Here is a 26581-nt window from a genome sequence, read left to right on the forward strand (position 1 = left end):
CCGGGCAGGTGGTAGACGGGATGTGTGGTACGTGGCCTTGGATAACAATTTCGTAAGTTCACTGTGCGTACATAAGTGAACGAAGGGGAGGTGATACATATGTGTAGCTGCTTCAAAGACTACCCACCAATCCACCATGTACGAACGTTCAGCGATGCTCCACGTCCGGTAATGTACCGGTTTCCAAATGCAGAAGAAGATATCCGATCCAGAATATGCTCTCGGCTGATTTGGATGTACATGCGTCCGTGTCTAACTTGACCCACAGCTGCTTAACGAGATTGACGCGTTGCGTGCATGCAATGGAAGACGCCGGGCACGACTTTGTCGTCGCACGAACAGTGCCCACCTGCACCGCGCATAAGTCAGAGGCTGGCGCCATTGGTATTCCTGCAGATGATGCAGAGCTTAGGTTGCTGGGATGCAGTAATGTGTACCGTCCACCCCCCAACCACCACCGCTCACGGGGTCCGCGTTGCCGACGACACCCATGGAGACCCCAGCGTCAACTTGCACACCTCACACGCTCACTGCCCCTCCCTAGCTAGCCATCTTATCCAAGCCCTCCATTGGCCTCTCCCTCCTATAAATTCGCTTGTTCTGCATGCTGGTCTATATCCACAATCACACTAGCCACTAGAAGCACTGAAGAAGCAGAGGGTGTCAAGCATGGCGTCCAAGGGTCTTCTTGTGTTTGCTCTCCTGCTTGCTGCTGCTATCCTCGTCGCCTCAACTGAACAAACTCGTGAGCTAACGCGCTACTGATCTCGTAGTACTTTCGAACTAGCATGAATTAACTAGTCGTCATTAGGCTAGGAATCTTGCTTTGCTGCGTGCTGCTCCTAATTTCAATGCACAATATTTTTCTGTTCATGTAGAGGCCAAGAAGGAGGAGAAGAAAGCCGGTGTAGAGGGCTACGGCGGCGGCGGCGGCTACCCTGGAGGCGGCGGGGGAGGCTACCCAGGCCACGGTGGAGGAGGAGGCGGCGGCTATCCAGGACACGGTGGAGGAGGTGGCGGAGGTTACCCAGGCCACGGTGGAGGAGGCGGCGGCGGCTACCCAGGCCACGGTGGAGGAGGCGGCGGCGGGTACCCGGGCCACGGTGGAGGAGGTGGCGGTGGCTACCCGGGCCACGGTGGAGGAGGCGGTGGCGGCTACCCAGGCGGTGGTGGTGGCGGCGGCGGCGGCTACCCCGGACCCGGCGGAGGCGGCGGCGGCAGTGGATGTCAATGGGGCTGCTGCGGTAACGGGTACCATGGGTGCCGCTGCTGTGCGCGCGCGGACGAGGTCCCGGAGCCCATGTACCGCGCGGAGGTCCGCAACTGAGCACACGAGGTGCAGCCATACGTAACGTACCTACGCGTGTGTGCAACTCTACGTGACGTTGCTCTGCGCACGTATAGTAAGTTGCTGGTAAATATGGTCTCTGATAAATAAACTGCGTACGTATACCCCTCTGTGTTCTTGTATGTATTAATACCCCACTCTATATGTGTTCTCCGTGTACTGTATGTATCAATTTCCATGTTTACTGTTATGGGAATATGTTGTTGTGGGATAAAATCACAGAGGAATATTGCCAAAGTTCTACACTGTGCACTTAATTCCTTCTGCATGCCGTATTTCAATGCTGCAAAGAAAATAGAGGAAAATAACTGACAAAGAAATAACGACTTGTTATAGAGATATTGTTGGCCGGCCACAAAAGGAATTCACCTACCCATGCATTTTTGCGGTACAGTCACTACTCTTCCATTGCGCAAAAACAGGCCACTCGGACTAAAACTCAAAATGGCAATGGAGTATCACCAAAGCACAAGCTTGTATGTCACCGTCACTATCCTCATCCTTGGTGGCGGAGAAATCTTTCATTTGATAATATGCTGCTGAAATGTAACATATTCAACTCAAGTAGTAAAGGAAAACGGAAATGAATGAAACAGAGTTTTGTCATCTTTTCTTAGTGGAAACGTCTACAACTATATATGAAAATTTGGGAAGCAGATATTGCCGAAAACGAATACTAAGTTAATTATATGTTGCGAACATGAATACGAAAGTAAAAGGTTGCTTGAACTAAAAAACATCTAGAGCATACAGAAAAACACAACCTTACCTGGTGTAGTTTAATTGAGCATATTAAACGGTTCCCCTTGTCTAACTCCTCTGGCATCCCTGTTTGGGCCCTAGAATCTAAAGGGGTTTATTCAGTTAAATTTTTTTATCATGCTATCAATTTTGGAGGAGTGAGGTCAGCGATTGGGGATAGCCTTTGGAAAGTACTATGTCCCTAAACAAATCCATGTCTTCTTATGGCTTTGTGTATATAACAAAGTCCTGACTAGGGATAACCCGGCTAAACTCAGGAATCTTGAAGATATATCTTGCCTTTTCTATAATGAGAATGAATCAGTCCATCATCTTTTCTTTGAGTGTGTGGTTGCAGATCATGTAGGGAGGCTAGTTGCTGATTTTTCTTTCAGAATGCTCAAATCAAAAGTTTTGCTGACATTTATGCCTTGTGGCGGTTACACAAATCTAAACGTGTGATTAATATGATCGTTGCTGCCTCCTTGTGGAACATTTGGAGACCGAGGAATGATTTCTGTTTCCAGGGACGTACTTGGAGGGGCATGGGCTGCGTGTTTGTGAAGCTTCACGGTTTTCTTCATCAATGGGTGGTTCTCTGCGACGCCACTCAAACGACACTCCTAAAGCAATTCATCCTCGCATTGGACATGCATCGTGGGGAGCTACTTCGCATAGCCTGGGAGTGACTCTCCCCCTTACTGAATCTTTCGAGCAGTAGTCTGTTGATTTGCTATTCGGTAGGGGTGATGTAATAATAAAAGGTAAGAATACTAGTATAGAGTGGCTGAACTCTGAGGCTGTTGTGTGCTGTTGTTTGGGCAGGAGTGGTGTTTTTAAGTTTGTAAGGGTTGTTGCCCGGATCTGGCTTGTCGGTTCTGTCTGCCTCATCAATAAAAAGGGGTGGGGCGCTTTCTTTAAAAAAACACAACCTTACCAACAAAGTTGTGCAATTGCACAATGAAGAGAAGGTGCGCCAGTGAGCATGTGTGTGGGATATATCGGACTATGAGGCATGTAGTTGGAGGGGCGAGTATGACGACAGGATGAGGGATTAGGTTTTAACTGGATAAGATTACGCTGGACGAAAAGTGCAGTTGGCCAAGCCAGTTAGGCCATACAAACAAATAATCTCTAGTCCCCTCACTTCCCACCAACCCTATATTACGTCTGTGAGCGTGTTATAGATAACCTTTCACCCAATCGCAGCCAATTTGGCCGGCTCATTTGACACGTGCATTAACACAATCAAATCGGCACTTTCCCAAAACAATGTCATACATCAACTCATTCAAATCAATTTTTTTAAAAAAAATCTCAATCAAATTGGCTCTTATAAAACAACGTCATGCATTAACTCATCCAAATTAATCGTCACTTTATCAAAATAACATCATGCATTAACTCATTCAAAACAAATCTTAAGAAAATCATAATTAAATCGACACTTAATAAAAACAATGTCATGCATTAACCCATTGGTATCAAATCTTAAGAAGTCTCAAGTAAATCAAGTCTTTTCTTGCCTTAGTACTCATACCAAAACCAAATCAAATATTGCCTTCCACTAAACAAAGTTGGCCGGCCCATTTGACGCGTGTGCGTGATTTCATCCTAGTTCGGCTGAACTAGGGAGGGAGGACTCCTCCTCCTCCCAATTCGACCCATCTCTACCATATATGTTGGGCGCCTTCTTTTGGCCCACTAGGGGCTACCCCCATGGGCCAACCCAAGAGGGGCGTTTCTCCCAAAATATATTTCATAAGTTTCCGGAACCATGTGGAACCTTCTGAAGTATACTATATATAGACTCGGAACTTTTTTTGTCATGTTATATCTTTCCTGAATTTCAAAACACGTCTGAGACATTTGGATCCATCCGAAACTCTTTTGATGCTTATTTTCTCATACCATAGTTCTCATTTTAATTACTACCAGTTAAGCGTGTGACCCTAGAGATTCGAAAATAAGCAGACATGACCCGAAACACTTTCTGGTCAATAGTTAACAGCGGAATTAGGATACCCTTGATAGCTCCCGTATATTCACAAAGTTCTTGAGCGAACCTTTTGTTTATGAATATCATTCTATTTTCTTTGTGATACGTTACAAAACTCGGTGTGAGATATTATCGATATCACTGTGATCAACACTTTGATCACTATAACGGTTATCCTCGTTATCGGTTTTGTTCTCTTTACTCATTACGTATTTTGATATCCTGTGATTTTAATCACATCCGTCTGGCCAAACGATAATGATATTGTATACTTACTGGGCTCCAGAGTATCTCTCTATCGTTTGGGGAGCAAATCCCGGCCCTAAACTAGAGGAATGACTAGGGATCATATTGATGTTTACGTTCTTACACATGCAATTGAGTTTTCCTCTGAATCTCATATTCAAGAATCAATTAAATTATAGTAAACAAATATAAACTTAATTACGAATATAAAAATATAATACTCCCTATGATCCATATTAATTGTCGTTGATTTAGTATAAAGTTGTACTAAATCAACAATAATTAAAATGGATCAAAGTGAGTAATACAATTATTATTACCTCTAGGGCATACTCCCTCCGTCCTTGAAAAAGTGTATTTCCAATTTTGTTGGAGAGTCAAACTTTCTTATGTTTGATCATATTTATACAATAATACACCAACATTTATGACATCAAATTAGTAGCATTAGATTCATAATAAAATATATTTTTCATCATATACCTATTCGTTTTCACAAACATTGATATATTTTTTCACAAACTCGGTCAAAGTTTGAAATAGTTTGACCCTCCAACAAAGTTGGAAGTACACTCTTTCAAGGACGGAGGGAGTATTTCCAACACATATGTACTTTTCGAGTTGAGGGAGAATGTTGGATCCCACCGATGTGGTGTAACAGTGGATCTTCCCCATGTAGCTGGTTGGACGGGTGAGTGATCATCGGACACGAGGAGGCCCATGACCGCAGTGGCTGAGATAGGGGACCAGCAGGGGCCCTGGGCCCCCCTAACATCAGTGATTTAATACTAATTTGCTTATGTATAATACATGTTTAGTGATCATTTGCTGTAAAAAGCTCATTTTTTTCCGTGTTTGGTCCTCCCCAACCTGTGTTAGCCTCATTTGGCCCCCCTAATCAAATATTCCTGGCTCCGCCACTGCATGACCGGCCACTCTCCCACGCTCATCCGTCTGGCCCCGTGCACCAATGGGACCTCGTGCGTGGCGCCAGTCCTGGAGGCCTTGCGACTAGCGAGTGGAATGTTTGAGTCCATCCATGCGAACGGGTTCACGCACGCATGAACAAGTTCTTGGGGGTTTGTCCATCTTGTCCACGTGATCTCGCGTAAATTGCGAATCCGCTGTCACAGTACTATGACTATGCTTTAGCAATCAGTTTTGCAGTGAGCAGCTGCTCATGGACGTGCTCGGTGTCGTCGTCAACTCTGGTGTATAGGTGCCCATCATGAAAGTGCCCGCAGGAAAACTATACATTCGTTTGGAAACAATATTGTTCCTATCTGCCATATTGGGCCATGGCCGAGTTGGCACCAAAAGCAAGTTCGACATATATCTCGCAGCAAGGGAGATATAGCCATGGAGGAGTGCAAGCGCTTCCGAAAAACTGAGCCGGGGGAGATTATGAGCCGGCCCATTGAAAATCTGTGTGGGCACCGCGTGCTCTTCTAATGAACAAATCACAAGGCCTAGTTTCCTAATAGGGCACAACCTCTGCTCCTTTATTTAGCTGGAGCAGGTCCTTGCATTCTCTCTCTGCCGGGTCCGTCACGAACAAGGGGAATTTAACCGCCTTGCATCCTGGCTGAAGTATTGAGACTTTTTAGTATGCTTTCATTTTGCTGGGAGGAGAACATACGGCGTCAGAGGGCTCGAACCTTGCTTGGGGAGATTTGATTCATTCAAGCCGACACCAACATGCAGGTGCGCCATTGTGTCTCGCCTCAAGGACGCCCAAAATAGGTTGGCCCATACTTACGCAGGGACGCGTACTGTTTTTGTTCATTTCTTCTTTTTTTACATTTTAAAAAAATTGCAAATACATATATTTGAAATACTTGATGTACTTAATTTTTCAAAAACATCATCATGAATGTAGAAAATGTTAACACGGTGTTAACTTTTTGTTACTATAATTATTAAAATATGTTTGTAACTTTTACGAAATATTCATGTGTTTCAAAAACAATTAGGTGGCATTTACCCCCAAAAAATACAATATACAAACAATGTTCGTGTAATTAATAAAAATGTTTTGTACCATTAAAAAATGTATGTTACACTTAAAAAATGTTCGAGTGTTCCAAATATATGTTATACAATTTTCAAAACATGTTTATACAATGTAAAAAAATGTTCATATAGTTTAAAAAAATGTTTTGTGTCATTCATAAAAATGTTTTAAACATGTATGTAATTTTTTATATGGATATAAAAAACGGAAATGAATATGCAAATTAGACATTAAAATATATAATTGAGAAAATGTTAATCATATATTTAACAATATTTAAACATGTATAAAAAATATTTCCGATGTATACAGAAAATGTATAAATGTGTGCGGAAAATATAGACAAGCATAGAACAACAAGAAAATAGAAAATAAAACATAAAAGAAAATATCCAAGAAAATAGATGAAAACCGAGAAAGAAACAAAGAAAATCGAAGAAAGAAAGTTACTGTAAACAAAATGAAAAACCAAAGAAAACAAGAGAAAACAGAAAAACATGGTGGAAACAGCGGAAAAAATCGATAAAAAACACACATGAAAAAACTCATGCTACAGTAATGCGCCGGCGCAATAACGCTTTCGCCAGAGACAAGACGAAGCTCGTCTCACAACAGGCCAGATATAGCTCGGGCGAATATGCAGGGCCAGCTAGTTGCAGTCGGGTCAAACAGGGGCGGAGCCAGGGGGACGAGCAGGGGCCTGCGCCCCCCCCCCCCCCCCCCCAACGATCGACAAATTTAGTAGCAGCGACGAGTAATTGCCAACGAGATTAGATCAATATATGTACTCGCCCGGGAATGTATCTGGTGCACCGGGGCAATTTGTGCTACCGGTGCACCGGTCGCCCGTTGCACATTAAAAAATATTCGAAAAACTTTGAAAAAAATCTAATGCATTGACACAACATCAATGTATGTTGTCACAAAATTTTAATTCAATATTTGAAACATTGCTTGAGCTACAAAAATAACAAATTTGACACTGAATAATACGTAACACAAGTTGGGCTTCAGTTTTGGCCCATTAGCACATTGAGGTCAAATTTATCATTTTTGTATCTTGAGCATTGTTTTGAATTTTGATTTGAATTTTTGTGACAACATATATTGATGTTGTGTCGATACACTAAATTATTTTCGATTTTTTTTGAATATTTTTGAATGTGCAACGGGGTCCGGTGCACCGGTAGCACCAATTATCTTGGTGCACTAGATACGTTCCCGTACTCGCCCTTCCCCCTATACTTGAATCCTGGCTCCGCCACTGGGGTCAAATAGCCTGGTCGTCGCGTGCGCCTACCTGCCGACTGTGACGATGCATGCCGAAGCACGTACGTCGAGTCACTAGCTAGGCTGCATGCATGCATGCATGCCTGGCCGCGTGCCGGCGCATGCAGGCAGCACAATCTACCTCTAGCCAACAGTGCATGCACGCGCTGCCACTTCTTAATTAGCTAGTCTCACCGGTGAAGAGAGTGCCAGTTAGCTAGACACAAAGGGCCCGGATGGATTTGCCAATTGAGCAAGGGATCACATATGCTAAGCTCTCGTCGTCTTACTTTATATAGCAAAAAAACACCTCGAACTTGTCGACCGATCCTGTGAGCGAGAGTAATATAGTTAGCGTCCGAGGTGACAGGGGCACACGGCGATGATTGCCGCGAGGCTTGCGTGCTGCATGCAGGTATGTAGGTAGGTAAATCAAATCGCCCCCGACAACCGCGTGTTGCGATCTACTCAACGCCCGGAGGCAAGTCCCGACGCCGGGGCATAGGCGCCATGATTGCACCGGCCCATGCACCCCCGGCCGTCCCCGTCCAACCGCCGCGACCTATGCCATGCATGGGGCCATGGCCGGGCCACCCGGCCGGCAGGCGAGCTAGCCGGCTATCCAGGGCATACGTACGTCACACTCACACATCCTAGCATGGCCCCTGCCGACCACGCGGAGCCTGGCCCGTCTCGCGCGGCATGGCCAGCCGCGGCTTTGCCATGCATGCACGGATGCATCTTTTCGATCGTCTACCCGCTTTGCTCTCGCAACCGTCGTCCCCACTCGCCAGTATACACCACCACGGCGTCGTTCGCCCGTCCGACCGGCCGGCCCGGCGCTCTGAGGACTACTGAGGTTACATGTAGCTGCCAGTAGCTTTTCCTCTTTTCCGCGGGCTTTTGGCACTTCACAGCTTTATCGGGATTGCGAGAAACGTCTTTCCACTAACACCGGCATGCATTCTGCATGCATCCGTTAATCCCCACGAATTCCAGCATTGCTAGTCTGCAGTACGCTACTCACTGTTATATCATCGCTGTCTACCAGGGAGTAAAAGTCCGACCGATTTGACGGCCCCGACATGGCATGGTGTGTGAATTAATTACCTGTGTTTTGTGTGTGTATGGCAACACGGCATGGCTAGCTAGCTGAGTGACGCTGATCAGGTTGACCAGTCCATGGGATAAGTTCGTTCCATCCATCCATCGATGTCGATCAGTAGTGATTAGCTCGTAAGACAGCCATGCATGTCATTTACGTACATGGGAGGCATGCATGCACCTCCTGGCTGCACCCAGCAGCTTTTCCACGAGAATCATGCGCGGTGTGTGCCTAGGCGTAGTAACCGCGTATCATTAGCTAGGGATGGGCTTTACTTACCTGCAGGTACAGTTGCAATTCCAGGCCATGCCTAGCCGGAGCCTCTTTTGGCAGGTGTGTTTCAGGAAAGCGATGTGTTTTCATGTAGCATACATAGACTAGTGGCATGCAGGGAGGAGGAATATTTTCAGTACTGCTGTTTTTGTTGTGTGGGACTGTTGTCTGTTCATGTGCAGTGTCATGTTCCGAGTTCGACGGTAGATGGACGGAGGCGCCAACTCCGAGGTCAACCTCAGCATAGCATCCATCATCCTGGTGGTTCTCGCTTTCCTCTGCATGCTCCTTTTCCAATCATACATATCGTGTCGACGCTCCATTATTCATGGCAGATATGCAGGGTTTTTTTTATGGTCTAGTCACTAGGCCTGTGAGGCCATAGCTTGAGAAAAACACAAGGGTAGTAGATAGCAATCCGATCTTAGAGATTGTGACGACGTGTTTTGGTTCTACTTATGGTCAGGATTTATGTAAAAAGGTGTGCAATCATGTAGATGGGCTGAGAGGAGAGAAGGCGACATCATGCAGAGATAGATGGAGTAGACAGTAAGTAATCTAGGTTATTTGTGTCTTGAAGATCAACCCAAGTGTGATAGACTGTACTTTGTTCAAACTGGTTGGTGTAACTTGGACCTAGAAGCTTTTGTACTAGATCAACTCAAGCACGGCTATGCATGCGCGGACAGAACTAATGAAATATCCACATCAGGGCAAAGATATCAATACCTATGCATATGGCTTTAATTCTACGTGACCATGCTTGTATAATTAGCTTTGTAGTTGTTCGTTAGCAGTTACCAGTTAGGCATGTTAAAAATAAAGGAATAATAGGATGCCATCTCCCGTACATTCCTATAGGAATTTGAAAACACATGAATTGTACAACATAGTTGTTCGGATGCATGACGAGAATTTCGCGGGAAAATGTTTCTTGAGGAGAGAGAGGAGTTAAACTTCTCAAAAGAAGTGAAAACATGAGGCTTTGGAAAGTGTTTAGAATCCTCCAATGTGAACAAAAGGAAGGATTCTTATAGAAAATTTCAAAGTGAATCCAATAAGCCAAAGAGTGCCATAGGGAAAAAAAAGTCACATGAGATTTCAGGAATGAAATTCCTATTTGTTCAATTAGGTTTGCCCTCACTTTTATTAAAAAATATATTTAGCATTAAATTGTGAGAAACCATAACCGCATCATCCATCAAATCTCTTCCGGTCGTGTGCCGAGGGAACAAATTTGTTCGGGCTTTCAGAAGTTGTGAGTCAAGTTTATCTAGTTTTAGAGTTTAAGAACCAAAGTTAGATTCGTCGAATAGTTGAGGAATCAAATATGCAACTTTCCTTTACTTGTGAAGAATGTTGTCTTCTTCTTGATCAACTTACCACATGATCTGTTAGGCATATGCTACAACTTGTGTAAAAAGGGACCACCTATGCGTGAGGTTCCACATGTTGGAAATATGCCCTAGAGGCAATAATAAAATGATTATTATATTTCCTTATTCATAATAATTGTCTATTGTTCATGCTTTAATTGTATTATCCGGAAATCGTAATACATGTGTGAATACATAGACCACAATGTGTCCCTAGTGAGCCTCTAGTTGACTAGCTCGTTGATCAACAGATAGTCATGGTTTCCTGGCTATGGACATGCGGATGTCATTGATAACGGGATCACATCATTAGGAGAATGATGTGATGGAAAAGACCCAGTCCTAAACATAGCACAAGATCTTATAGTTCGTTTGCTAGAGTTTTTCCAATGTCAAGTATCTTTTCCTTAGACCATGAGATTGTGTAACTCCCGGATACCGTAGGAGTGCTCTGGGTATACCAAACGTCACAACATAACTGGGTGACTATAAAGGTGTACTACGGGTATCTCCGAAAGTGTCTGTTGGGTTGACACGGATCAAGACTGGGATTTGTCACTCCGTATGACGGAGAGGTATCTCTGGGCCCACTCGGTAATGCATCATCATAATGAGCTCAAAGTGACCAAGTGTATGGTCACGGGATCATGCATTACGGTACGAGTAAAGTGACTTGCCGGTAACGAGATTGAACGAGGTATTGGGATACCGACGATCGAATCTCGGGCAAGTAACGTACCGATTGACAAAGGGAATTGTATACGGGGTTGCTTGAATCCTCGACATCGTGGTTCACCCGATGAGATCATCGAGGAGCATGTGGGAGCCAACATGGGTATCCAGATCCCGCTGTTGGTTATTGACCGGAGAGCCGTCTCGGTCATGTCTACATGTCTCCCGAACCCGTAGGGTCTACACACTTAAGGTTCGGTGACGCTAGGGTTGTAGAGATATGAATATGCAGTAACCCGAAAGTTGTTCGGAGTCCCGGATGAGATCCTGGATGTCACGAGGAGTTCCGGAATGGTCCGGAGGTGAAGAATTATATATAGGAAGTGCAGTTTCGGCCATCGGGAGAGTTTCGGGGGTCACCGGTATTGTACCGGGACCACCGGAAGGGTCCCGGGGGTCCACCGGGTGGGGCCACCCATCCCGGAGTGCCCCATGGGCCAAAGTGGGGAGGAGAACCAGCCCATAGTGGGATGGTGCGCCCCCCTTGGCCCACCCCATGCGCCTAGGGTTGGGAACCCTAGGGTGGGGGGCGCCCCACCTGGCTTGGGGGGCGCTCCACCCCTTGGCCGCCGCCCCCCCTAGGAGATCCCATCTCCTAGGGCCGGCGCACCCCCCTAGGGGGCCTATATAAAGGGGGGAGGGAGGGGGCAGCCGCACCCTTGAGTCTTGGCGCCTCCCTCTCCCCTGCTACACCTCTCCCTCTCGTAGTATAACGGCGAAGCCCTGCTGCGGTGACGCCCTGCATCCACCACCACACCGTCGTGCTGCTGGATCTTCATCAACCTCTCCTCCCCCTTGCTGGATCAAGAAGGAGGAGACGTCACGCTGACCGTACGTGTGTTGAACACAGAGGTGCCGTCCGTTCGGCGCTAGGATCTCCGGTGATTTGGATCACGTCGAGTACGACTTCCTCATCCCCGTTCTTTGAACGCTTCCGCGCGTGATCTACAAAGGTATGTAGATGCAATCCGATCACTCGTTGCTAGATGAACTCATAGGTGGATCTTGGTGAAAACGTAGGAAATTTTTTTTGTTTTCTGCAACGTTCCCCAACAGTGGCATCATGAGCTAGGTCTATGCGCAGTTCTCTTTGCACGAGTAGAACACAATTTGTTGTGGGCGTAGATGTTGTCAACTTTCTTGCCGCTACTAGTCTTATTTTGCTTCAGCGGTATTGTGGGATGAAGCGGCCCGGACCGACCTTACACGTATGCTTACGTGAGACTGGTTCCACCGACTGACATGCACTAGTTGCATAAGGTGGCTAGCGGGTGTCTGTCTCTCCCACTTTAGTTGGAGCGGATTCGATGAAAAGGGTCCTTATGAAGGGTAAATAGAAGTTGACAAATCACGTTGTGGCTATTACGTAGGTAAGAAAACGTTCTTGCTAGAACCCTTTTGCAGCCACGTAAAACTTGCAACAACAATTAGAGGACGTCTAACTTGTTTTTGCAGCAAGTGCTTTGGGATGTGATATGGCCAAAGTTGTGATGAATGATGAATGATATATATGTGATGTATGAGATCATGTTCTTGTAATAGGAATCACGACTTGCATGTCAATGAGTATGACAACCGGCAGGAGCCATAGGAGTTGTCTTTATTTTTTGTATGACCTGCGTGTCATTGAGAAACGCCATGTAAATTACTTTACTTTATTGCTAAATGTGTTAGCCATAGTAGTAGAAGTAATAGTTGGCGAGCAACTTCATGAAGACACGATGATGGAGATCATGGTGTCATGCCGGTGACAAGATGATCATGGAGCCCCAAGATGGAGATCAAAGGAGCTATGTGATATTGGCCATATCATGTCACTATTATTATTTGATTGCATGTGATGTTTATCATGTTTTTGCATCTTGTTTACTTAGAACGACGGTAGTAAATAAGATGATCCCTCATAATAATTTCAAGAAAGTGTTCCCCTTAACTGTGCACCGTTGCGACAGTTCGTTGTTTCGAAGCACCACGTGATGATCGGGTGTGATAGATTCCAACGTTCACATACAACGGGTGTAAGACAGATTTACACATGCAAACACTTAGGTTGACTTGACGAACCTAGCATGTACAGACATGGCCTCGGAAAACAGAAGACCGAAAGGTCGAGCATGAGTCGTATAAAAGATACGATCAACATGAAGATGTTCACCGATGTTGACTAGTCCGTCTCACGTGATGATCGGACACGGCCTAGTTAACTTGGATCATGTTATACTTAGATGACTGGAGGGATGTCTATCTAAGTGGGAGTTCATTATATAATTTGATTAGATGAACTTAATTATCATGAACTTAGTCTAAAAAATTTACAATATGTCTTGTAGATCAAATGGCCAACGTTGTCCTCAACTTCAACGCGTTCCTAGAGAAAACCAAGCTGAAAGACGATGGCAGCAACTATAAGGACTGGGTCCAGAACCTGAGGATCATCCTCATAGCTGCCAAGAAAGAATATGTCCTACAAGCACCGCTAGGTGACGCACCCGTCCCACAGAACCAAGACGTTATGAACGCTTGGCAGACACGTGCTGATGATTACTCCCTCGTTCAGTGCGGCATGCTTTACAGCTTAGAACCGGGGCTCCAAAAGCGTTTTGAGCGACACGGAGCATATGAGATGTTCGAAGAGCTGAAAATGGTTTTCCAAGCTCATGCCCGGGTCGAGAGATATGAAGTCTCCGACAAGTTCTTCAGCTGTAAGATGGAGGAAAATAGTTCTGTCAGTGAGCACATACTCACTATGTCTGGATTACATAACCGCTTAACTCAGCTGAGAGTTAATCTCTCGGATGACGCGGTCATTGACAGAATCCTTCAGTCACTTCCACTGAGCTACAAGAGCTTTGTGATGAACTTCAATATGCAGGGGATGGAAAAGACCATTCCTGAAGTATTTGCAATGCTGAAATCAGCAGAGGTAGAAGTCAAAAAGGACCATCAAGTGTTGATGGTGAATAAAACCACTAAGTTCAAGAAAGGCAAGGGTAAGAAGAACTTCAAGAAGGACGGCAAGGGAGTTGCCGCGCCCGGTAAGCAAGCTGCCGGGAAGAAGCCAAAGAATGGACCCAAGCCCGAGACTGAGTGTTTTTATTGCAAGGGAAGTGGTCACTGGAAGCGGAACTGCCCCAAATACTTAGCGGACAAGAAGGCCGGCAAAACGAAAGGTATATGTGATATACATGTAATTGATGTGTACCTTACCAGTACTCGTAGTAGCTCCTGGGTATTTGATACCGGTGCAGTTGCTCACATTTGTAACTCGAAGCAGGAGCTGCGGAATAAACGAAGACTGGCGAAGGACGAGGTGACGATGCGCATCGGGAATGGTTCCAAGGTCGATGTGATCGCCGTCGGCACGCTACCTCTACATTTACCTATGGGATTAGTTTTGAACCTCAATAATTGTTATTTAGTGCCAAGTTTGAGCATGAACATTGTATCAGGATCTCGTTTAATACGAGATGGCTACTCATTTAAATCCGAGAATAATGGTTGTTCTATTTATATGAGAGATATGTTTTATGGTCATGCTCCTATGGTGAATGGTTTATTCATAATGAATCTCGAGCGTAATGCTACACATATTCATAGTGTGAATACCAAAAGATGTAAGGTTGATAATGATAGTCCCACATACTTGTGGCACTGCCGCCTTGGTCACATAGGTGTCAAACGCACGAAGAAGCTCCATGCAGATGGACTTTTAGAGTCTCTTGATTATGAATCATTTGACACGTGCGAACCATACCTCATGGGTAAGATGATCAAGACTCCGTTCTCAGGAACAATGGAGCGAGCAACCAACCTATTGGAAATCATACATACTAATGTGTGCGGTCCAATGAGTGTTGAGGCTCGCGGTGGCTATCGTTATGTTCTCACCCTCACTGATGACTTGAGTAGATATGGGTATATCTACTTAATGAAACACAAGTCTGAAACCTTTGAAAAGTTCAAGGAATTTCAGAGTGAGGTTGAGAATCAACGTGACAGAAAAATCAAGTTTTTGCGATCAGATCGTGGAGGAGAATACTTGAGTCACGAATTTGGTACACACTTAAGAAAAATGTGGAATAGTTTCACAACTCACGCCGCCTGGAACACCTCAGCGTAATGGTGTGTCCGAACGTCGTAATCGCACTCTATTGGATATGGTGCGATCTATGATGTCTCTTATCGATTTACCGCTGTCATTTTGGGGCTATGCTTTAGAGACTGCTGCATTCACTTTAAATAGGGCTCCGTCGAAATCCGTTGAGACGACACCGTATGAATTATGGTTTGGGAAGAAGCCTAAGTTGTCGTTTCTAAAAGTTTGGGGATGCGATGCTTATGTCAAGAAACTTCAACCTGAAAAGCTCGAACCCAAGTCGGAAAAATGCGTCTTCATAGGATACCCTAAAGAAACTATTGGGTATACCTTCTACCTCAGATCCGAAGGCAAGATATTTGTTGCCAAGAATGGATCCTTTCTAGAGAAGGAGTTTCTCTCGAAAGAAGTAAGTGGGAGGAAAGTAGAACTTGATGAAGTATTACCTCTTGAACCGGAAAGTGGCGCAACTCAGGAAAATATTCCTGTGGTGCCTGCACCAATTAGAGAGGAAGTTAATGATGATGATCAAGATACTTCTGATCAAGATCCTACTGAACTTCGAAGGTCCACAAGGACACGTTCTGCACCAGAGTGGTATGGCAACCCTGTCTTGGAAATCATGTTGTTAGACAACGGTGAACCTTCGAACTATGAAGAAGCGATGGCGGGCCCGAATTCCGACAAATGGCTGGAAGCCATGAAATCCGAGATAGGATCCATGTATGAAAACAAAGTATGGACTTTGACTGACTTTCCCGATGATCGGCGAGCCATAGAAAATAAATGGATCTTTAAGAAGAAGACAGACGCGGATGGTAATGTGACCATCCATAAAGCTAGGCTTGTCGCTAAGGGTTATCGACAAGTTCAAGAGGTTGACTACGATGAGACATTCTCTCCCGTAGCAAAGCTGAAGTCCGTCCGAATCATGTTAGCAATTGCCGCATACTATGATTATGAGATATGGCAAATGGACGTCAAAACGGCATTCCTTAACGGTTATCTTAAGGAAGAACTGTATATGATGCAGCCGGAAGGTTTTGTCGATCTTAAGAATGCTGACAAGGTGTGCAAGCTCCAACGTTCGATTTATGGGCTAGTGCAAGCATCTCGGAGCTGGAACATTTGCTTTGATGAGATGATCAAAGCGTTTGGGTTTATGCAGACTTATGGAGAAGTCTGCGTTTACAAGAAAGTGAGTGGGAGCTCTGTAGCATTTCTCATATTATATGTAGATGACATACTTTTGATGGGAAATGATATAGAGCTTTTGGACAGCATTAAGGCCTACTTGAATAAGAGTTTTTCAATGAAGGACCTTGGAGAAGCTGCTTATATATTAGGCATCAAGATCTATAGAGATAGATCAAGACGCCTCATAGGTCTTTCACAAAGCACATACCTTGATAAGATATTGAAGAAGTTCAATATGGATCAGTCTAAGAAGGGGTTCTTGCCTGTGTTGCAAGGTGTGAAATTGAACTCAGCTCAATGTCCGACCACGACAGAAGATATAGAAGAGATGAGTGTCATCCCCTATGCCTCAGCCATAGGTTCTATTATGTATGCCATGCTGTGTACCAGACCTGATGTAAACCTTGTCGTAAGTTTGGTAGGTAGGTACCAAAGTAATCCCGCCAAGGAACACTAGACAGCGATCAAGAATATCCTGAAGTACCTGAAAAGGACTAAGGAAATGTTTCTCGTTTATGGAGGTGACGAAGAGCTCGTCGTAAAGGGTTACGTCGACGCTAGCTTCGACACAGATCTGGATGACTCTAAGTCACAAACCGGATACGTGTATATTTTAAATGGTGGGGCAGTAAGCTGGTGCGGTTTCAAGCAAAGCGTTGTGGCGGGATCTACATGTGAAGCGGAGTACATGGAAGCCTCGGAGGCAGCACACGAAGCAGTCTGGGTGAAGGAGTTCATTACCGACCTAGGAGTCATACCCAATGCGTCGGGCCTGATGACTCTCTTCTGTGACAACACTGGAGCTATTGCCTTTGCCAAGGAGCCCAGGTTTCACAGGAAGACCAGGCATATCAAGCGTCGCTTCAACTCCATTCGTGAAAGTGTTCAAAATGGAGACATAGAGATTTGTAAAGTACATACGGACCTGAATGTAGCAGATCCGTTGACTAAACCTCTCCCTAGAGCAAAACATGATCAACACCAGAATTCCATGGATGTTCGATTCATCACAATGTAACTAGATGATTGACTCTAGTGCAAGTGGGAGACTGTTGGAAATATGCCCTAGAGGCAATAATAAAATCATTATTATATTTCCTTGTTCATGATAATTGTCTATTGTTCATGCTTTAATTATATTATCCGGAAATCGTAATACATGTGTGAATACATAGACCACAATGTGTCCCTAGTGAGCCTCTAGTTGACTAGCTCGTTGATCAACAGATAGTCATGGTTTCCTGGCTATGGACATGGGGATGTCATTGATAACGGGATCACATCATTAGGAGAATGATGTGATGGACAAGACCCAATCCTAAACATAGCACAAGATCGTATAGTTCATTTGCTAGACTTTTTCCAATGTCAAGTATCTTTTCCTTAGACCATGAGATCGTGTAACTCCCGGATACCGTAGGAGTGCTCTGGGTATACCAAACGTCACAGCGTAACTGGGTGACTATAAAGGTGTACTACGGGTATCTCCGAAAGTGTCTGTTGGGTTGACACGGATCAAGACTGGGATTTGTCACTCCGTATGACGGAGAGGTATCTCTGGGCCCACTCGGTAATGCATCATCATAATGAGCTCAAAGTGACCAAGTGTATGGTCACAGGATCATGCATTACGGTACGAGTAAAGTGACTTGCTGGTAATGAGATTGAACGAGGTATTGGGATACCGACGATCGAATCTCGGGCAAGTAACGTACCGATTGACAAAGGGAATTGTATACGGGGTTGCTTGAATCCTCGACATCGTGGTTCATCTGATGAGATCATCGAGGAGCATGTGGGAGCCAACATGGGTATCCAGATCCCGCTGTTGGTTATTGACCGGAGAGCCGTCTCGGTCATGTCTACATGTCTCCCGAACCCGTAGGGTCTACACACTTAAGGTTCGGTGACGCTAGGGTTGTAGAGATATGAATATGCAGTAACCCGAAAGTTGTTCGGAGTCCCGGATGAGATCCTGGACGTCACGAGGAGTCCCGGAATGGTCCGGAGGTGAAGAATTATATATAGGAAGTGCAGTTTCGGCCATCGGGAGAGTTTCGGGGGTCACCGGTATTGTACCGGGACCACCGAAAGGGTCCCGGGGGTCCACCGGGTGGGGCCACCCATCCCGAAGGGCCCCATGGGCCAAAGTGGGGAGGGGAACCAGCCCATAGTGGGCTGGTGCGCCCCCCTTGGCCCATCCCATGCGCCTAGGGTTGGGAACCCTAGGGTGGGGGGGGCCCACCTGGCTTGGGGGGCGCTCCACCCCTTGCCCCCCCCTAGGAGATCCCATCTCCTAGGGCCGGCGCACCTCCCTAGGGGGCCTATATAAAGGGGGGAGGGAGGGGGCAGCCGCACCCTTGAGTCTTGGCGCCTCCCTCTCCCCTGCTACACCTCTCCCTCTCGCAGTATAACGGCGAAGCCCTGCTGCGGTGACGCCCTGCATCCACCACCACACTGTCGTGCTGCTGGATCTTCATCAACCTCTCCTTCCCCTTGCTGGATCAAGAAGGAGGAGACGTCACGCTGACCGTATGTGTGTTGAACACGGAGGTGCCGTCCGTTCGGCGCTAGGATCTCCGGTGATTTGGATCACGTCGAGTACGACTTCCTCATCCCCGTTCTTTGAACGCTTCCGCACGTGATCTACAAAGGTATGTAGATGCAATCCGATCACTCGTTTCTAGATGAACTCATAGATGGATCTTGGTGAAACCGTAGGAATTTTTTTTTGTTTTCTGCAACGTTCCCCAACACCACAAAGGTTTGGTTTCATTCATTTCATGAGCCATACAGTTGAAACCCAAGGTTTCATGGTCATCTTTAGCGTCTAGTTGAATCTATAAATCACCCCCTATAACTCCAAACAAGCTAATCCACTTTGTCCCCTTCAGCGGCGAGCCACATTGTTTGCGCCTCCGGTGAGGTCTTGTTGAGACCTTGCCAGTAACGCCGCAGCCGACGATGGTGTCTCTGTCTCAAGGTTGGGTGGTGTTTCCCAATGCAAGAGGGAGTAGAAATGATAAGCCCGCCACCCAAACCCGCGAAGCCTCATCGTCCTTGCCTATCTTGGAAACGGTCGGCCGCATCACGCCGTCCCTCTCTCTCCCTCTACCTCTCTCTCTCTCCCTATATCATTCTCTCCCTCTCTCTCATCAAAAGCAAGAGACATACCAAATAAAGAAAACAACAACATGTGGATGCAAATCTAAGTGCTAGACCAAAAGTGAGCGGGAAGTAAATATATTTCAAGCAACTAATTGTTAGAGAATCTCTAACCGAACTCCTAATTTTTAGCACCTCAAAAATTAACTCAACAAATTCGTGGGGTTAAAGAAACATGAACCTAACCGAACTCTCAAATTTAACTTCTCAAATGAACTATAGCCCACATGTAAGTCTATTCCTATCTTCTTCTTCCTTCCACATCCTTTTTCTATCTTCCTTCCATGTGGCCAACGATAAATTTTTGCCACTAGATGATGTCCATGAGCTATATAGGACCTATGAAGATGCTCTGCAAAAGTAATTTGATAGATCGCTCACCGACGGGTCATGGCTTGGACACTTCTTCGTTTTAATGGGTTCATACCCTAATCCTTCTACCATTTTTTTCCTCTATATGTTCCTCAGCTTTCTGCAGCTTTGTTTGTGCCAGAGGATGATGGGGAGGAGCACCGCCAACCTAGGAGACGATGAGGAGGAGCTGCCGTCTTCAGAGACGAAGGGAAAAAAGTGAAGAAAAAAGGTTTGTCGAATTCTTCCTAGAATTTGGCGGTGGGACGTCGGCAGGGCTGCCGGGTGGTTGCCGGAGGTACAAAATGTTGCGCGGGGGGGGGGGGGGGGGGGGTGGGGGGGGCGTCTGTTGGGGAACGTAGTAATTTCAAAAAAATTCCTACGCACACGCAAGATCACGGTGATGCATAGCAACGAGGGGAGAGTATGATCTACGTACCCTTGTAGATCGCAACGGAAGCGTTGACACAACGTAGAGGAAGTAGTCGTATGTCTTCTTCCCGATCCGACCGATCCAAGCACCGTTACTCCGGCACCTCCGAGTTCTTAGCACACGTACAGCTCGATGACGATCCCCGGGCTCCGATCCAGCAAAGCTTCGGGGAGGAGTTCCGCCAGCACGACGGCGTGGTGACGATCTTGATGTTCTACCGACGCAGGGCTTCGCCTAAGCACTACAACGATATGATCGAGGTGGAATATGGTGGCGAGGGGCACCGCACACGGCTAAGGAACGATCTCAATGATCAACTTGTGTCTAGAGGTGCCCCCTGCCTCCGTATATAAAGGAGCCAAGGGGGAGGGGTGCGGCCAGCCCTATGGAGGCGCAGGAGGAGTCCTACTCCTACCGGGAGTAGGACTCCCCCCCCCAATCCTATTCCAAATAGGATTCCCAAGGAGGAAAGAGAGAGAGAGAGGTGGCCGGCCACCTCTCCTAGTCCTAGTTGGACTAGGGGAGGGGGGAGGCGCGCAACCCACCATGGGCAGCCCCTTTCACCTTTCCACTAAAGCCCAATAAGGCCCATATGGCTCCCGGGGGGTTCCGGTAACCTCCCGGTACTCCGGTAAAATCCTGATTTCACCCGGAACACTTCCGATATCCAAACATAGGCTTCCAATATATCAATCTTTATGTCTCGACCATTTCGAGACTCCTCGTCATGTCCGTGATCACATCCGGGACTCCGAACAACCTTCGGTACATCAAAATGCATAAACTCATAATATAACTGTCATCGTAACCTTAAGCGTGCGGACCCTACGGGTTCGAGAACAATGTAGACATGACCAAGACACGTCTCCGATCAATAACCAATAGCGGGACCTGGATGCCCATATTGGCTCCTACATATTCTACGAAGATCTTTATCGGTCAGACCGCATAACAACATACGTTCTTCCCTTTGTCATCGGTATGTTACTTGCCCGAGATTCGATCGTCGATATCCAATACCTAGTTCAATCTCGTTACCGGCAAGTCTCTTTACTCGTTCCGTAATACATCATCTCACAACTAACATATTAGTTGTAATGCTTGCAAGGCTTAAGTGATGTGTAATACCGGGAGGGCCCAGAGATACCTCTCCGACAATCGGAGTGGCAAATCCTAATATCGAAATACGCCAACCCAACATCTACCTTTGGAGACACCTGTAATGCTCCTTTATAATCACCCAGTTACGTTGTGACGTTTGGTAGCACCCAAAGTGTTCCTCCGGCAAACGGGAGTTGCATAATCTCATAGTCATAGGAACATGTATAAGTCATGAAGAAAGCAATAGCAACATACTAAACGATCGGGTGCTAAGCTAATGGAATGGGTCATGTCAATCAGATCATTCAACTAATGATGTGACCTCGTTAATCAAATAACAACTCTTTGTTCATGGTTAGGAAACATAACCATCTTTGATTAACGAGCTAGTCAAGTAGAGGCATACTAGTGACACTCTGTTTGTCTATGTATTCACACATGTATTATGTTTCCGGTTAATACAATTCTAGCATGAATAATAAACATTTATCATGATATAAGGAAATAAATAATAACTTTATTATTGCCTCTAGGGCATATTTCCTTCAGCGTCGGCGTGCAAGCAACCGAGCAACATAGGGAGGCAGCCTAGTGAGAGAGAGGGAATCTTTTGCTGAGGCTTGCTTTAGCTTCTCATCTTTGAGAGGCGGTCAATGCTTCTCCTAAATTGTTTTGAGGAGTTGAAGGTTTTAAGAATACGACTAGGTGCAACATGTAACTCCCTAAAAAGGAATCAAAGAAAATATTTAAGAATTAAACCCTTTTAGGAATTTAGCTAGAGATACTCTTAGATAACCTCTAGTCTTCTAAGGAGAACTGAGCGCTAGCTCAGTGGTAGGGGCACTCTCTTGTTTTTGAGGCCAGCCGGGTTCTATCCTTGTGGAGAGCGAATATTTCTACCGTGTTTCTCGTTCCTTTTATAAAAATATGCCAAGGGGTGCTTGCCCCTTTGGTCTCCTTTCTCTATTCTTTTAAGAGCATCTTCAACAGCCGCGCTAAACAAGCGCCGCGCCGCAAATTTTGTCATTTTAGCGGGCGCGTAATAACCGCGCGCACGGCATATGTAGTTGGGCGCGCGGTCCGAAACGCCAACTCGCGTTGTGTATTTGGAGCGCCGGCTTCCGCGCGCGGCACACACGAGCGCTCGCGCCGCACTCTCTCCTCCCTGCCACCTTCGCCCCGCGCGCGCCGGCGCCGGCGAACTTGACCCGATGGACGCACGCGCCGGCACCCCGCTCACCCCATCCTACAGCCGCGACCCCTCCCCCTCCGCCGCCGCCGAAAACCCTAGTGCGGGGAGCGTTGGCCTCGCCACCGCCAGAGCTCCTCCGAGCATCGGCCTCGCGCGCGGCCTCTTCATGTCGCTGTGGATGACCACGGCGGCGGGTGGCATCGCGCCGGCGCCGCCCCGTGCCCCCCCTCTCCCCCTCGAAGCTCCCCAATGCGCGACTGTTGGAGGTTTCAAATTCATTTTGTGTCCAAAATGCAACATATGCAATGCCCCAGCGAGTCGCGCGCGCTGCATTTTTTGCGCGCTGCTGGATTGGCACGCGCGCGCTGCATTTTTTGCGCGCTGCTGGAGCGGCACGCGCGCGCTGCATTTTAGCGCGGCTGTTGGAGCCAGCGCTGCCGGCCGCGCAAAACCAGGCGAAGGACGCGCGTCAAAGTAGTTTTTTGCGCGCGGCGCGTAGCGCGGCTGTTGGAGATGCTCTAAGCGGACAGAGATTAGGTGACGTGACATGCACGTTTGCATGTCACTGTGTGCCTTGCGGCCGAAATTCAAATTTAAACATTGCGAAAAAATCTGGAAAAAAATCATGCATCTTCACAGCACATATTAAGATAACCCCTAAAAAATTCAGATCAAAATTCGAAACATATATCGAGAAACGAAAAAGAGAAACTCATATGTGAATAGTCTACACATAACCATTCGCGAACTATTCATGACAGATTTTTCTTTTTTGTTTCTCGATGTATGTTTCGAATTTTGATCTGAATTTTTTACGGGTTATCTTAATATGTGCTGTGAAGATGCATATTTTTTTCAAATTTTTTCACAATGTTTAAATTTGAATTTCAGCCGCAAGGCACACGGTGACATGTAAACGTGCATGTCACCTGATCTACTTTCTCCTTTCTGGTTTATAAGGCTCAATTCAAAAATCTCACCAACCAAGGTAGATGATGAGTGGTGGAATATTTTTTATAGTTTGCAAAAGCATCCAATTAATGCTCTTGTTTTCCTCAAAAAAATATGTTTATGAATGCATTAATTGCAATACATGCATGTATAAAGTGCATGCATTGGTCAATTTTCTCTTAATACTTGCATGCAATGATTTAATGCACCTTGAAGTCTGAACATGTGATGGGGAACAATCAAATGGAGCCTTATAAAATGGAAAAACTAAAATTTTGAAATAAGTCCTATAAACCGGAAAGGAGGAAGTATGTCCGCTCTGAGCATACAATGTGCGGCCCCCTCCAAGAGGGGAGCAAGGGCGTCCAATGCAAATATACATTTGGACATGTTTGCCTCAGAGTTGCTTTAGTATTAGCTTGTCAATTGATCGTACGTCGTGAATTTGGACAGGAAAAGGCGAAAAGAGAGCTCCATGCGAGAATTTTCCACCTTTACTAGAGCGCCTGTATTCCGTGTCTCGCATGATTACGAACGCTGACGCCTTTCATCACCAATCTCCACATTCCCTGTCGCGCGCGCACCCTTTCCACTGTTACCTCGATCTCGCACAAGCCAGCACTCAAACCCTCGCCACCTTTACCGCCTGTCTCCCCATATATAACCACGGGAGGACGACGCTCTTCGATCTCGATCTCCACCTAGCCCTAGCCCTGAGCCAAATCTTCGTCCCATTCCCCGTACGAACTTTGCACTAAACTAGTGCGCCAGCATGAAGGTTCACCATTCTCATGTGGCCTCCTACCTGGAGAAAGCGGCCTCGGCGTCTTCGTCTCCAGCTACTGCACCGTCCACCTCTCCTCCCTCGGAGCTGTTCCCTTTCGGCGCCTTCCAATGCCTCCGGCCGCTGGCGCCCAAGATCTCCCTCCCGGACCAGCCGAAGAAGCTCGTCGCGCCGCCGGACGTCCTCGGCCGCGTCAGGAGCGCCACCAAGCTGCTCAGCTGCACCGTCAGAAACCATACCGTATGCACTTTAACTCTAGCTCTGTCTAGTGAAGTGGTGATTAAGTATGCATGTCGGTGTGAAATGCCACTGAGAAGTGAGAAGTGACGTTGAAAATAAACATGCAGGTGCAAGTGCCGGTGGGAGGGACGACGCGGTGGAACCCGTCGGCGGAGCAGATCAAGGTGCTGGAGGCGCTGTACCGTGGCGGTATGCGCACCCCGAACTCGGCCCAGATCGAGCGCATCACGGAGGAGCTCGGCCGGCATGGCCGGATCGAGGGCAAGAACGTCTTCTACTGGTTCCAGAACCACAAGGCCCGGGAGCGGCAGAAGCAGAAGCGCGCCGCCCTCCTCACCCTCAGCACCCTCGACTCTTCCTCCCTGCCTGCAACGGCGACCAAGGTACCTAATTAACCAAGAACCACACGGTGCAATTAATGGTTACTAGTTACTGCTACCACCTACACGTTGGCACGGAGCTATCTGTTGATATTTACAGCTACAATGTGTTTGTGTCTGTGTAGGATGGAGCCGGTGATAAGAAGGAAGCTTGCGACGATGCCGTGACGAGCTGCAAGCGGCAGTGCAGGACGTGGGGCGATGGGCATGGCGATGCTGCGGCGGAGGTGGCCGCCGAGGGCTGCACGGAGAATGTCACCCTGGAGCTCTTCCCGTTGCGTCCGCAGGGGAAAGCTGCGTAGTTGTTGACTTCGTCGTACCTGGTTGTGCATACACTCCGTCTTGCATGCATGCATGGAGCCGGTTCTCATTGGGAAAGCTTCTGATTTTTGCGTGTGTTTGTGCGTTTGGGTTGCCTAATTAAAGCATGCATAGTTGTGGTGTGATCCGTTTCCTACTAGTGGAGTGTGTTAAGAGCTTGATCATTGGGTTCTTGGCATGATTACTACATCTAATAAAGCCATGTAATCACCATAGAAGACCAAGGCAATATGTAAACTTCAATCAATTAGATTTTCATTATGATTCATGAGCTTTACCAACACGTGGAAGCAAGTGTGTGTAATCAGGTCGCGTGTTACAAGAACAGTGATGTGGGTACGATCTGCTCTTATTAGTATCTAACTTTTGTGAAGATTTGTTAGGGTTCACATTAGTATGTCTGGTTAGACCGGGTCACATGAGTCATCGTCGATACTAGTAAACTTTCACATTAGTGGCGATAAGAGTTCAAATCTACACCAACCAGAGCTTCTAAATATCAACTAAGTGGTGGTTTGGAAAATAAATTAAGTTCTTGCTGTAACTAACCATGAATGAAATTATGCACTACTACCACTACATTTATTTACTTCTTATAAAAACGAGGGTGTGTCTCTTACAACTTTTTTTCACCATATATTATTGCAAATAATATATATCCCTCCGTTCCAAAATAGATGACCCAACTTTGTACTAACTTTGTACTATAGTTAGTATAAAGTTGAGTCATCTATTTTAGAATGGAGGAAGTATATCGTAAAACTGTGAGTTTGGGGCATGCATGGTACTCCCTCTGTAAACTAATATAAGAGTGTTTAGATAACTAAAGTAGTGACCTAAACGCTTTTATATTAGTTTACGGAGGGAGTACTATATTTTCAGCATTCCAAATCATTCTGTATACATATGCGTGTAGGCTACGGCAGTTCATTCAGGCTTTCTGCGGCCATTATACCAAGAGCTGAGCGTCTGAGCAAGGCTTCGGCGCCAGGCTTTATACATTGTTTTGCTTTAAACATCTAGGAGAGCACTTGTCGAGTGACATCACGGTCATGATAGCGCGAGAGAGACATGCTTGGTATGCCAATGATATTGAGTAGAGTTGCATTTATGCATGATCAGACCGTACGTACGCCAGAGCTCGCTTTGTATGGCACTGTGCCTGAAAGACATAATACAATGTGTCTTCTCGTACGTTACTGTGGTTACATTCACCTGCAACCCGGCTACTGTGTACGTGGACTCCTCCAGCTCCAGGTCCAAGGGA

General features: G+C 46.3%; 2 protein-coding genes across 2 annotated transcripts; both read left to right on the forward strand.

The window, feature by feature from the left end:
* Positions 1-584: 584 nt before the first annotated feature.
* Positions 585-1452, forward strand: LOC125540090 (glycine-rich cell wall structural protein-like). The gene is made up of 2 exons (XM_048703674.1): positions 585-745; positions 879-1452. The coding sequence occupies exons 1-2, from the start codon at positions 670-672 to the stop codon at positions 1325-1327; spliced, it is 525 nt and encodes a 174-aa protein (XP_048559631.1). The 5' UTR covers positions 585-669; the 3' UTR covers positions 1328-1452.
* Positions 1453-24294: 22842 nt separating this feature from the next.
* LOC125534326 (WUSCHEL-related homeobox 4-like) lies at positions 24295-25597 on the forward strand. Its single transcript, XM_048697579.1, has 3 exons — positions 24295-24613; positions 24721-24996; positions 25119-25597. The coding sequence occupies exons 1-3, from the start codon at positions 24362-24364 to the stop codon at positions 25293-25295; spliced, it is 705 nt and encodes a 234-aa protein (XP_048553536.1). The 5' UTR covers positions 24295-24361; the 3' UTR covers positions 25296-25597.
* Positions 25598-26581: the final 984 nt, after the last annotated feature.

The sequence above is a fragment of the Triticum urartu genome, chromosome 2, assembly GCF_003073215.2.
Source record: "Triticum urartu cultivar G1812 chromosome 2, Tu2.1, whole genome shotgun sequence".
Taxonomy (NCBI): domain Eukaryota; kingdom Viridiplantae; phylum Streptophyta; class Magnoliopsida; order Poales; family Poaceae; genus Triticum; species Triticum urartu.

Coding starts and splice junctions, on each gene's coding strand:
- LOC125540090 (XM_048703674.1), top strand. CDS start 670: ATGGCGTCCAAGGGTCTTCTTGTGTTTGCTCTCCTGCTTGCTGCTGCT. Junction 746..878: donor CGCCTCAACTGAACAAACTC/GTGAGCTAACGC, acceptor CTGTTCATGTAG/AGGCCAAGAAGGAGGAGAAG.
- LOC125534326 (XM_048697579.1), top strand. CDS start 24,362: ATGAAGGTTCACCATTCTCATGTGGCCTCCTACCTGGAGAAAGCGGCC. Junction 24,614..24,720: donor GCACCGTCAGAAACCATACC/GTATGCACTTTA, acceptor ATAAACATGCAG/GTGCAAGTGCCGGTGGGAGG. Junction 24,997..25,118: donor TGCCTGCAACGGCGACCAAG/GTACCTAATTAA, acceptor GTGTCTGTGTAG/GATGGAGCCGGTGATAAGAA.